This window comes from Thermobia domestica, chromosome 5, assembly GCF_964235325.1.
Source record: "Thermobia domestica chromosome 5, izTheDome1.hap1.1, whole genome shotgun sequence".
Lineage (NCBI taxonomy): Eukaryota > Metazoa > Arthropoda > Insecta > Zygentoma > Lepismatidae > Thermobia > Thermobia domestica.
The window spans coordinates 124,325,447-124,339,237 of record NC_137458.1 but is presented as its reverse complement, the minus strand read 5'-3'; the positions used below and the strand labels follow the sequence as shown (position 1 = coordinate 124,339,237).

At 35.8% G+C, this 13,791-nt stretch overlaps 1 protein-coding gene across 6 annotated transcripts in view; it reads right to left on the bottom strand.

Moving 5' to 3' along the window:
- Nucleotides 1-13,791, bottom strand: part of LOC145686102 (endoribonuclease Dicer-like) — a 323,942-nt gene that overhangs the window by 135,979 nt on the left and 174,172 nt on the right. For all 6 annotated transcript variants that reach the window (XM_081759049.1, XM_081759045.1, XM_081759050.1 and 3 more), the window contains one exon: nt 1,148-1,287. In XM_081759049.1, the coding sequence (XP_081615175.1) occupies nt 1,148-1,287 (140 nt within the window). The remainder of the gene's footprint in view (nt 1-1,147; nt 1,288-13,791) is intronic.

Here is a 13,791-nt window from a genome sequence, read left to right as displayed (position 1 = left end):
TGGCGATCATTTACTAATTCAATGCGGGACACTCACTCTGTTGATCTATCAACCTCTTGTTTGACTTGTTCACCTAAGTCACTAGCACGCAAACAAGTTTCGTAACACTGGTGGATAACTTTCTTTGTTCATTACACACTTGAATACACTCTTGCACTGCCATGTTATATTCGCTCTGCCTTATTTCGCACTTTTGCAATCTACTTTCGAGGAAATTGTCCAAACTTTCAACCACGCGCAATCTCTTTTTGTAATCACTCACGTTATTATGACACTCATTTAATTGTCGTTGTTGGTCATCCACTTAGCGCGTGTTTTCTTCAACTGTACTCCGTACATCCTGCACCGCTTCCGCTAATTCTCGGAGACTTCTACGCACTTCTTCGCTTGCATTAAAACATTTCAGCTCTATTGCTTTAATTTGTTCCGTTAATTCCTGACGCACAGGCATCCGTTATCACAAAAGCAATAGCTTCTTTCACCGCTAACTACACATAGGCGAAAATCCAAATAACAACCTTAAACTTACAAATAGGACAAAACTTCAGCATCGTTTCACTGAAAAACAACTTAATACAATAATTTGCTAGCATTAATATATATTCTGCACCATGCACAACAAAGCGAACGAACATGAGGCGGCAATGTTCGGGTCAGAATAACGCCAATGATACGCATAAATAAAGCTTATATTTGATACAGATTACAATATTTACATGATAGGTAATATTCTGACAACAAATAATGTAGATGTATTCAGCTTTCTACATTATAAACGGATATGTTAAAATTTTACATTTCAAAGTGTCTCGGCGCCCAATGCCAGCCAGCTACGTCGAGCAGTTTCCGCTTTGTTCCGGCTGCTCACGTGAGTCCCACCTACCCCCAAAGTGAGGTAAGCGCAGGTAGAGCTGTGATTGGCTACTGTTGATTACAAGGCAAGGAGGCTGCTTCGCTTGCCTCGTTGCTGATATACATCCGTTCCGAGAACGTACAACGATTAGTTACACTATTTGTTTAAAGGTAGCAGCCTTTTAAAATAAGAAGTATTAAATTGTCTGAGCTGGGCACACCAAAAATAATGCACAAATAAGTTTATTACAATCTTTCTCAATTAAGTTTTACTCCCAGTTCTCTGTGCACTTACCTTTTCACAACTTCTTTCTGCCATTTCTTCCTAAGCACACATTCCCTTGTATTGGTAGGATTGTTGTTGTTGTTATTATTAATTCCCACAATAAAGTCAGGTTCTATAAATTTGAAATCCTTCACGTACTTCCTGATATCCTAACAGAAAAGATCATATATTCTAATTCAATTTTAGTACTGATATGTCAATGTTAACGTATGAGATTATAGTATAATAACTTTCTTCTTCTGCTTAAATGAATGAACAATATAAGAAATGGAATTTAGATATTAGTATTAGGCATTAAATAGTAATTTTATAGAATTCCTTTTAGACTTTAATTGTTCTCAATTCGAGCTCCTTTCTGATAAGTTCTATTTATTTTCATTTTATGACGTTTCAAGATAAAAGTTGATAGAATTTATAGTACAACGATCGCATTGGTTTCAGAACCTTATATCTAGCGATAGGATATTACGCAACATGCATAATCCTAAAATTAAAATTAAGGTTTAGTAAATTTAATAAAAATGAAAGTACTGAAGTTCATTGGGAGGAAAGGACGCTTCAATTTAAGAAAAAAATATTTTTGCCACAAAAATATTGTCTATTCTTTGCATTTTCTTCAAAACCAGGATTTCATTGGAATAACTAATTAAATAACTCTATGGATTATGGAACCCGGAGGTTCAATGCCCGTTCACAAAAGCTCTCCATTGGCTTCTATCCATACCCAATTGGATCCAGTTTCTACTTTGTATTAATATTTCTGCAAGATTCATCTTAATATTCTCCTCCCATCTGCGTTTAGGTCTTCCTAATGGTTGTTTCCCGATTGGATTTCCAGTTAGAACTGAAAGCGTTCCTACTTTCTTCCATCCTGGTTACATGACCTGCCCATCTGAATCTCCTAGATTTAATGATCCTAACAATGTTTGGTAAAGAGTATGCAGTTTCTCATTACGAAGTTTCCGCCATTCCCGTTCCTCTTGGATTTTAATATTGGCTTCAGGATTTTATTTTCAATATTACCAGTTTACGTTTTTCCCTGAGAGTAAGAACCATGTTTCGCAACCATACAGCACAACAGGCATGATTATCGTTTTATATATTTTAAGCTTCAAATTCCTAGGCAAAATTAGTGACGACAAAAGGTTTTGAACTGAATGATAACACGAATTCTCTGCTTTTGTCGACATTTAATTTCTTCATGAATATGGTTTTAGTCTGTTAATATTGATCCTAGATATCTGGAACTATCTACTTTATCGAAAGTATTGTTTGATATTTTAACGCATCCAAAATTTGCAGTATTACGATCTCGACAGACTTCATTGGGATAACTACATAGCTTTTTCTTTTTCTTTCTTTTTTTTCTTTTTCTTTTTCTTTTTTTTTTTTTTGAAAAAGAAAGGTTTTTGTCTTTCTGAAGAAATTTAATGAAAGGCATGGGCCACAACACTAAACTTTCTTGCTCTAATTTCTTAAACTAAATCATGTTACGTTCGAGCGTTTATTTATGAAATACGAATAAAACTGCTTTCGGAAAACATTCTCTGAAGAAAAGCTACCTCAAAACTAAACTATCGTTTGTGAACTTCTTCACCAGAAATGACTTATGCCATGTTATGGTTATTGCTGAAATGTCTGTTTATGAGAAACAAAATCGCATGAATCCATGAATCATATTTGAAATATATATATATATATATATATATATATAACGTGTTCTAAAAATGGCGCCCACAGAGCACTATTCTACAAGTGAAAATAAAGAAAAAAAATATATACATTTGTATACCTTTTGGGTTCTCGTCTGGAGAGACTAATTGCACTATCTGGCAACGTCACAAATGAACCACAGAGTAGATCTATTAAATAGTTACATCCATTCTTTCCAGATGACAGTTAAAGTCGATATAGATTGATACTAGCATTACTTAGTAGGTAGCAATGTATTTAACAACTTTATGTATTCGTAGAGTAATGTTAAGAGTTCCAAGTTAATTTGCGATGTTGCCACATTGTGAAATTTTGATTTCCCATAGCAGTTGAAGGAGGCCCCGGAGGGCATACCATCATATAATATTTTCGTTTTGTTTTGGCCTGTAGAATACTGCTCTGTGGTCCGTGGGCACCATTTTTAGAACATCCTATATATATTCGGGTGGTCCAGAAACATATGGCCGAAACGAAATTTGTGCAGGAGACCGCGGCATCCTCTAATTTTTTTTACTTCCAATGTTAGTATTATTTTGGTAGAATTTCAGCTTCCTAGTCCCACTGGAAAATGGTGCTCAACCACCTTTTTCCTTAAAAAGACAGTAGGACCTCGACTATCTGATAGTTTTCGGGTTATTTCTCAGCGCCTATTTAACCGATTTGCACCAAATTTGGAGCGTAAGCTTCTATTGCTATCTAGGTTTGTTTCTTAAAGTTTAAAACATATCGGTTGAATAGAAGCTAAGAAATAGCCTGGAAACTGTGTCGGATAATCGACGTTTTACTGTATTTTTATGGGTCTATAGAAATTTTAATTGTAAAAAGGTTAACTTTTTACACGCTATTATTTTTATTTAGAAACGAGATAAATTAGAGAAGCATGTACATACAATTACATTTCAACAATATACATCCTATATTTAGATCTATTTATACCGGTATATACAAACATGGAAAGTAAAGCAAACACAAGTGACGTCCTCCATGGTGGATTACAGAAAGACCAGGTCGATAGAATAAACTCAGTTAAAAGTACAAAATAAAAATAAATGCGCAAAGTAACAACAACGAAGAAAACTAAAACAAAATATTTTATCTCTATTTTATCCTGATAAAACAATGAATGCTTAACAGTTCCACAGTGTCCAATTCACAATTGCAAGGCATCTATGGTGGACTTTTTAGTTGTCTGTGTCGGAACTGCTTTCCGATTTGCCTCAACAACTTGCAGAAGAAACTGTTTATCTTCTTCGTTGTTTGTTAAGATATGATTAAACCCCTCGAAAATCTTGATCCCTCTTTCTGCGGTGTCATTCACGACTCAAAGTTGTTTCACTCGCTCTCTGCCTTCCAGATAGACTTGGTTCGTCTTCCATTCATTCGCACCAAATCATTGTATGATACCTTTAGGTGAGAATGGAACCGTTGTAAGATCTGCTTCGTAGTTGGGAGTTGTTTCAACCTTAATAGCGGCTGTAAGTCACTGACAGCAATCGGGAAAACTTCGTTGCTCGAGCGAGTTGATGCCATTTTGTGACAAGTTCAGAACGAAACACCATTACGATCACTTCAAAACCCGTGTTGAATCGTACTTACAGTTTTGTCCCAGACTCAGTTTAACTTACTAGTATAATACTAACACAAACACACGAACATAAATACTAAGCCAAGCACAGTCTTTGCATGAAACTTTATTGGTTCTGGTCCCAGGTCCCTATTATTCTTCTCCAATCTCCACCAACAATACTTTCTTCTTCTTCTTCTTCTTCCTTCTACATAAATTTTAATGCGTTTTCAAATTTTTAAAAGTTTCGAAAACAAAAAGCTGTTTTTCCAATATATTTCTTCAATGAGTCGCCTGCCCTCCATCGGCCACACCAACAAATAAAAAAGATTGTAGTATGCAAAAGATTAATTAGCACTTAACAAGCATTATTCCTTATTTTAATCGTTAAATAGGAAAACCAACGTAGATAACAGCAATATACAGTGCAGTGTTCCATTTAATAATTCCTAATAATACAGCTTATACATAAATATTGAACACTTGAGTAAAAAACAGTAACCTTAACCATGTCTCATGTCTCACTAATTATATGTGTATACCTTGTAATAGAATAAGTAAGAAATGTCTCACGTTTAGGACATGTTATTAAAAAAATGCTACGTATAACAAAGCAAAATAATGGGGAAAATGTGATCTTTTATGGGATCGTTGAGCACCATCTTCCCTTTGAGGTAGAAATCCAAACTTACTTAGGGGGTGCCTCAGGCTGTAGCACAAAAATGAATTTTTTAGACCACCTATATATATATATAACTCCTCTTTGTGAATATTTTACGAAACATTATAGTTAATAATGAAAAATGACCATATCCCCTGAGTCGGTTCTTACAAAAATCGTCCAAATATACTCAGTTCAATAGTAAACTATGACTTCTGGATTTATTCATGAAAAATGACATACTATATTGTTAATCCCGTTAATAAAATATTTATTTATGCAATATGAACAAAATCGACTGAGCCATTTCTGAGAAAATCGACCGGAAAAAAACACGTCAACAGTAAGCTATCCCTTACTGACTTTTTTAGTACAAACGAGTTAAGCCATATCGTTAGGTTATTAATGAAATGCATATTTATGGAATATGCACTAAGTCGCCTGAGTAGTTTCTTTTTGTAAAAATCGTCCGACAAAAACTCACCTCCAGGAATAAGCTCTCCTTGTGGATTTTTTCTTCCCAGGACAAATGAATTATGTGATATTATCAGATTAGTAATGAAACATTCATTTATGAAATATGCACAAAATCGCCTGAGTTGCTGACAGAAAAAAAAAAAAAAAAATCATCCCCAAGAGTAAACTACCCCTTGCGGATTTTTACATGAAAAACTATTTGCGTAATGGTGTAGTGTTAATAATAAAACATAGATTTATGAAAATACGAGCAAAATCGAAAGAGCTGTTCTTGAGAAAATCGTTCAGAAACTCCGCAAGTAAACTACCACTTAGGGTTGTTTGTGAAACATGGATTCATGAAATAAGAACAAAAACGTTTCGACAAAATCGCAAATTTTGATTTTCTTCCTTTAGTAAACTGCCCTTATTTTAGGAAGTATGAAGAAAGTTTCAAAGAGCTCCTAGGAAACGTTATTTAAACCTTAAGTTGAAAATTTGGTCTCGATAGATTGAATGGTATGGTATCTAAGCGAGTGAACATATTTACCTACGTACATCGAGAGAAACGCACGAACAGTCATCTAGGAATCCGTTTTTCGGCATGTAGGAATAATGAAACGTGTAAATCAGTAGAAATATCGATTTGACTTTCTTCACGATCATCATAATTTCTTTCCTCCTATCGTTGTTCGAAAGTAAAATTAACAGTAAATAACTTATACTCAGGACAAATTCATCACAATACATGGAGGAAACGTCACCGCTAGAAATGCAAGCGAGTTATTGCGACTCTTTAAGAACCTGGAAAATTAAAACCAATTGGACAGGCGCTCAGAAATGAAAATACACTAAGCGAATTGAATCCACATGTTTTTGAGTGCTTTAATGGTACCGACTGCATCCGTAAAAAAATAAAGCCCTCCTCGCTGGTCTAGTGGATAGTGCTGTACCTTTGATGCGCGTGGTCCCGAATTCGGATTCACCGTGGAGGAGCACAACAGTATACTTTTAATGAAATATATCATGTTTTTGTTGCATGGCCAAACGGAAACTCATAGTAATTAATGGTATCACGCGAACCAAACTGTTAAATGAACTAACTACTTGACAACTGGGGACATAAACACAATAACAAATCTAATAGCAAATAATCGAAAATGAATACAAATATATGGTGAAAAAATACGTCCTATTTCTTCGAAAAATTATTCCGAAGATTATATTTATCTATCTATCTATCTATCTATATCTATATCTATATATATATATATATATATATATATATATATATATATATATATATATATATATATATATATATATATATATATATATATATATTATATATCGTTTATTAATGGCGAAAATTAAATTCAATTCTCTGTATCATTTTCTATTTAGACCTTAATTCCGTAATGTTTGCACGGAGCAGCTGCATCAGCTGAGAAAATTTAAACGAAATATTTAGAAGCTCAGAATTTCCTCCACGGTGAGGACTTATTTTATTTATTCTATTGGATGTTAGTATGTGACCACCCCTTCTTAAAAGTACGAAGTAGATAGCTTTACTAATAAATATGAAAATAACAAAGGACTAAATGCACAAAATGAGATCAGAATCTCAGTTTCTTCAATGGTTTCCAATCTTATAATCTAATGAATAAATTAATTAATGGTAGTTGGTGTACTCCTCATATACAGATGGTGATCAGAATAATGGAAACACCTGAACGAAATTGCAACTTTTCAGATTAATATGGTGTCGGGCCATCTTTCGCCTTCAGAACAGCCTTGATGCGACGTGGGATGGAGGGATAGAGGTCGTGAATGGTAGCAAGTGGAATTTTACACCATTCCTCGGTCAGGGCATCGACCAGTTCTGTGAGAGAGGATGGAGGTGGAAATCGTCTCCGGAGTCGTGTTTCCAAGACGGACCACAGATGTTCAATTATATTGAGATCTGGGGATTGGGCGTGCCAGGGGAGATGTTGAACTTCATCCCGATGTTCCTCAAACCACGCTGCAACAACGCCAGCTGTGTGAATGGGTGCATTATCATCCTGGAAGATGGCGCCATTGTTCGGGAACAACATCCGGACCATAGGATGCAAGTGGTCTCCTAAAATTGCGACATAATCGTTGGCAGTGATTCGACCGCTAAGTATGACCACAGGACCCAATGAAAACCATGATATTGCGGCCCACAGCATCACCGAGCCGCCGCCATGTTTCACAGTTGGGCGGAGACACTGCAGATCATAAGCTTCTTTGGGCGTTCTCCACACATAAACACGGCCTGTGGTTGGGAATAGGGACTCATCCGACCATATCACACGTTTCCAGTCCTCAACGGTTCAAGTTGCATGGTCGCGGCACCATTTGCGGCGTGCGAAAGCGTTATGGTCCCTGATGAGCGGTTTGGCCCGTGCAACACGACCCCGTAAGTTCATGTCATGTATTTCGCGGCGGACTGTGATTGTCGAAACAAGGTGAGGGAGGTGCTGATTGAGTTCCTCCGTCACTTGCTCCGCAGTGGCACGACGGTTCTGCGTAGCAATGCGCTTTAATACCCGGCGTGACCTGTCACTCATGATTTTCTTCCGCCCACTGTTCCGCTTCCCCGATGTGGTTTTCCCGTGTGTTGTGTAGGCCGTCATCACCTTCGAGACTGTCGCACGCGACACACCTAACACAGTAGCCAGTGACGTCACACTCACTCCACATAACCGCGCACCAACAATTTGCCCTCTTTGAAAATCTGAGAGGTCTCCCATTTTACACTACCTCCGTCTGCTGCAGCCACTGGACACCGCTGTTCCACTGCGCCTGACGTAGTATGGAGACCGACCTAACACACCCCAACAGCGGTCCGGCGCTGCGGGCACCACGACACCACTGCCAACCCATACATCTGACGTGTTGCCAACTACAGGTGTTTCCATTTTTCTGATCACCATCTGTATATAGGAAATAGGAGGGAGGAAATAAATAGGGGTGGCAATTATTATATTATAGTGTCCACATTTCCAAATTCTTGAAGCTTAGATACATGGAATTTGGTATATCGATTTTGAATACAGTCGAATCCTGTCGAAGAATTTGATGCTTAAAATATATAAAATGATAGTCATGCCTGTTGTACAGTAGAAATTTGGTCGCTTCTTTTAAGGGAAAAATGCAGACTTAAGGTTTTTGAAAATAAAATTCTAAAAAAATAAAACTCTATTCGGACCCAAAACGGACGGGAATGGAGAAGAGCGGAAACTCCGTAACTAGGAAATGCATAATTTATGCGGTTTACTGAACATTGTTAGGGTCAATAAGTCTAGAAGACTCAGGTGGGGAGATCATGTAGCCAGAATGGAAGTAAGTAAAATCGCTTTCACAATTTTAACTGAAAACTCAATCGGAAAATGACCATTAGAATGACTATGACCTGGGCATGGATGGGAGGCCAATATTAATAGAAACAATTACAAAGAAATACAAATAAAAAGTAGAAACTGGATCCAGTTGGCTAAGGACAGAAGTCAATGAAGAGCTTTTGTGAATATCAATGAACCTAGGGGGTTTCATGGATGATAGAGTGAGTTAGTCAACCTATAATAGGAAGAAAAAGGGATTGGAGTGCTTCCTTAAGATGTCCATACGAGACATTCGCATTTTTTGCCGTACTTCGAGTTCAGATCCCACGATTATGCTCTTTAGGCTAAGGGAGTCGATGATTAAAGCAAGTGAATGATAATGAAATAATTTGTAGAATGATAAAGTGGGAGGAAACGAGTGCCCGAAAAAACCCACGGACACGATGTTGTCCACCACAAACTTACTCGTCCGGGGATCAAATCAGGGACCCGACGCACCAGAAGTAAGCGCCTTACCACTGAACCTCCGTGTCACCTTAAGTTCAGACGAATTCTATATGAAAGGTACAGAAGGAAGAATGCAAAATGTTGCGCACAGTAACACGTGGGGGCATTTTTTGAGGGATTTTCTGTTTCTGCCAAACGATAATGAGCATTTCGTGCAAACTGAATCATAGATTTTCTTATGGTTAGTTTCTCAAGGCCACCAGAAGCTACTGTATCGTACACAAGCCTATATGTTACTGAAGTTTGTTCTTTTAAATAATATGCTATACATTGTGCATTGATTGAAAAACACTCTTTCTATATTTGAATTTTCATAAGAGAAATCATGATTACTTTAACAACATCTGTCAAATCATTGCACTCTGAAGTATTTAAATTATTTAGCCAAAAGTCATCCAAATGCTGGCCAGTTCTAGAATACTGCTTCATAATTGTTTTACAATTTGAATTCGAATAAAACTCTTTGAATTGTAACACCACTATATGTGCCCTATTGCCATCTATCCAATTATTTTCAACTATTTCACCAAAAGAGATTTCATGCGATTCATTCCAACATCATATCTTGAAGGAACATCAAAATCCAAACACGAAAGTGCTTTAGTCAATTTATACTTTAAAGCTGGCTTCTCCAAAGGTACGAACAAATTTCTGTAGACTTTCTAAAACTTTGACAAAATCCCACTATAGCCAAATTCATTATTGATTGACACTTTTTAAAGTCAGTGTGTGTAGCAAACACAAATGTCAACGATTCTTACAGGAAGAGGAATTCTTCATTTTCCACATCAATTCGTATACTTGAATTCAAAGAACTAAAAGCTTTTGGTTTTACAGGCTTTTGTATCACATTTTCGATCACATCAGATAACGTATTGTAAAGAAATGGACTTAGAGGAGCACAAGTCTGAAAAATCAATAAGGAAAGGTTTTCTTTCTTAAAAAACTGCTCTGAAAAATGTAAGTTTAAAAATAAGCATTTTGTCTTTTTCCCACACATCTGACAGCTCGGAAAGCTGAGAATTTTCTTATCCTTTCGAACACTTTAAATATACAACAGAAGTTAAGGATGAATGTCAATGACTCGCTGAACAATACTATTATCTTCAAGCTAACACAGAGAGAAACTTACTGTCTGAGCCTCTATAAGTGTACTCAGCATGGCGTACTGGAACATCCTTAAATAAGTTTTGCAAAGCTCTTAGAAATTCAATGATTTTCCTTGGTTTACTGCCTCAATTACAGCCTTAAATGTTTCACTCCAAGAAAGTAACCCACGGCATCCTATATCAAATATTACAGAGTCATTTGGCGACGTCTTGATATTTGAGTTGAAGATATGTAGAAATTTAAAGCTTACATTGGGGCCATCCATTGAAATTTGAATGATTTGTTTTTAAAGTTCAATGGTGGATATGTCTCTTTGAAAGCGATTAAAACATCAGAAGTTGTGGAATTCCCTAAAAATACCGATGTCAAATAATGCGTGCACACTAGTCCTTTCGCGGTATTCCAGAATCGCAATTTATATCTCCTTCAACAATTGAATTAGTTCACTTCTAAAGTATGATGATAATAATCCATAAACACAAATATGCTATTTTGTCACGATGAGGCTGCATTTTCCTAACAATATCACGGTCTGGGAATATAAGTTTGAGTACTTTGACATCTTTAACAGCAGTGAACTAAGAATTCCAGTAAACTACTTTATTTCGTCCCTGAACTCGTACTCACTTGCATAGTAGAACTCACATTGGAGGACGCAACATCATCAAAACCTTTCAGTTCTGTACAGACTGAACTTTGGGACCAGAAATGTTTGTTTTACCGACTATGTCACCGAATTTGTGTTTTAGTATCAACATGCAAAATATTTCAAACTTTCATAATATCTGAAACATGCTCCATCCCTTGGATCAGTTACCTTCATCAAATGTAACATGTGATAATGAACTGCCACTAAGAAGGAACCTGCTAGCTTTCCTAATTCCAAAGCCCAAGAAGTTTGGAGAGAAACAAGATATAGAACAGCAGCATATGAACACGATGCAGAACTCATTTATGATCTCTTTTCCGACAGTAAAGGTATGAAATAACAGTGAAAGAGGAATTGAACATCATGAAACTTCGTTACTTCCACAGTGCACGGGAAACAAATTATTATTATTATTATTTCACGATAATTTGAATCGCAAATTTATTTCACTGCGAACTGCTAAATAAAGAAATCAGTCATTGTTACGTATTTTTGGAGAAAGGGGTGTCCCTATGTCGCCACACCCTCCAATCCTCAACGAAATTTTCTGTGCCTCTCTCTCAAAAGCTGCATTACAGTTACAAATATATTTTTACACGTTTTGTCTGAAAGAATCTTGTTTTAAAATGCGTTGTAGATTTCGTATTGGCACAGAAAAGCATACAAAACTTTGGCTCAAAGAATAATTAAAGAAATAGAAAATGAAACTTCATTTGAATTTATGTGCCATAGATATTGTTTGTAAATTGCTGCATCATTTTTAATGCCACAATAATTTTAAAACAAGAATAAATCATATAAAAAAAAAAACCCTTAAAAGACACATTATCATTAGAAATTCATAACTATTGATGGAAAGTGGTTAGGTATGTTTCTATAAATGTATATCAATTAATAAATATTCTAGTACATATACAAAGTAAAAACTACACTTCAATATCTACAGACGTATTCCATATTTAAAGACCAAGAGTCGAATGAACTTAGTCCGGCTATCTACTGAGTATTGATCCAATGCATATGCTCATGTGCAACTTTTCGTAAATTCGTAAGAACTTTCGAAATAAACCTCTCTGCGATAAGGTTTATTACATTGCAATGAAAATATACAAGTTAAAATGTAAGTACCCGCATTCCAAAATCCTTTCATTTGCGTGATTAGCTACATTCGCTTAGTGCAGAACAGGAAACTCCGATGATGCTTTAAAAAAAAAAAAAAAAAAAAAAAAAAAAACTGGAAACGAAAGCGGAAAAATGTTGGAATTTATCATTCAATCGTTGATCTAACGGCATTTTGTAGATGATTCTCCACGGAAGAATACATAAATATATTTAGGAATTTTTACACAGAAATTTCCGAGTCTAGGAAATACCACAGCACAGATTGCCATTTGTGTTACCCAGAATTTGAGAAGCGCAGCTATCAGAAAATTTAATTTTCTTCCTTTTCAAGCAATTTATTGTAATATTTGGTAATAAAGTGATTTAAAGGAAGTTTAGGCATTCAATTGTGTGTGTTTTTTGTAAGTGTATTTACGTATTAAAAACCAATAATAGAAATAACAACTTGCATATTTCACCGGAGGTCACGCTCGGAATTCTGGTAGAAGAAACCCCGCTTCAACAAGGAGGACTTCAGCGTTGCATTGTTGATACAATCTATTACAAAAATCCGTGATAATCAGTGCCAAAAAGTTTTGCAGCGAAGGAACAGCAGCTGGAGAAGAAATTACAAACCACATGGAGTTTATTTTGTATTTAAAGACCGTCGTTAGTTCTACAATTACGACAACGTAATAAAATATAGAAAGTGGTGATTTGTGCTGTTTATGGAAATGTGCTGTTTATAATTGTTGAAGTGACGTATAAGTGAAAATTTGAGTTCATGGTGGCTTGTTTTTAAATTTACTGCCTTTTCTGCTTAATATATAAGTAAAGTTTACATACTAAGTGTACTGATGTCCCAGTTGTTTTGAAAGAAACTATTTCATCTGCATGAGCAGTGGGACGAACTGCATGGGAACACGTTTCTCATTATATTTGAAATACTGTAACTCTTTATAGAAGTATTAAACAAGGAAAATTATTATCGTCTATTCAGGAAGTGACGGTTCATAGTGCGTTTTTTCTTTCTACTGGGAATTTTGGGACAAAAAATCAGCTCTTAGAGAAAATCGGCAGCCTCTGTTTTCTTATCAGAAAAAATAAAGGTTTGTAAGGAAAGTAATTAATATGTCCGAACTTTATAACTGAATTATATAAAGCAGTATACTTGGCCGGTACTATATGTACGTCGTCTGTGTCATGCGTCCCTGAGAGTAAGTTAGTGTATTGTTCTTCTGAAATTGGCTGGAGCTGCGTTTATTTCTCAAACGTCAAAAACTTGTTCATTCATCACATTGCACATAACAGACTTATCAGGTTCAATCACATGGAAGAAGATTATGGGGAAATCAAAGACTACATACTGAGTTAATGTTCATTGACTTGTTTTTTGATGGTTTAAATTGATTTTTTATTTTCTTCGTTTTATTTGCCAGTTATTCCAAAGACTACTATAGTATTGTAGTATTGAAGGCTTGTTCAAAATAGACATACTCCAATGTAATATATATAGTATAAACA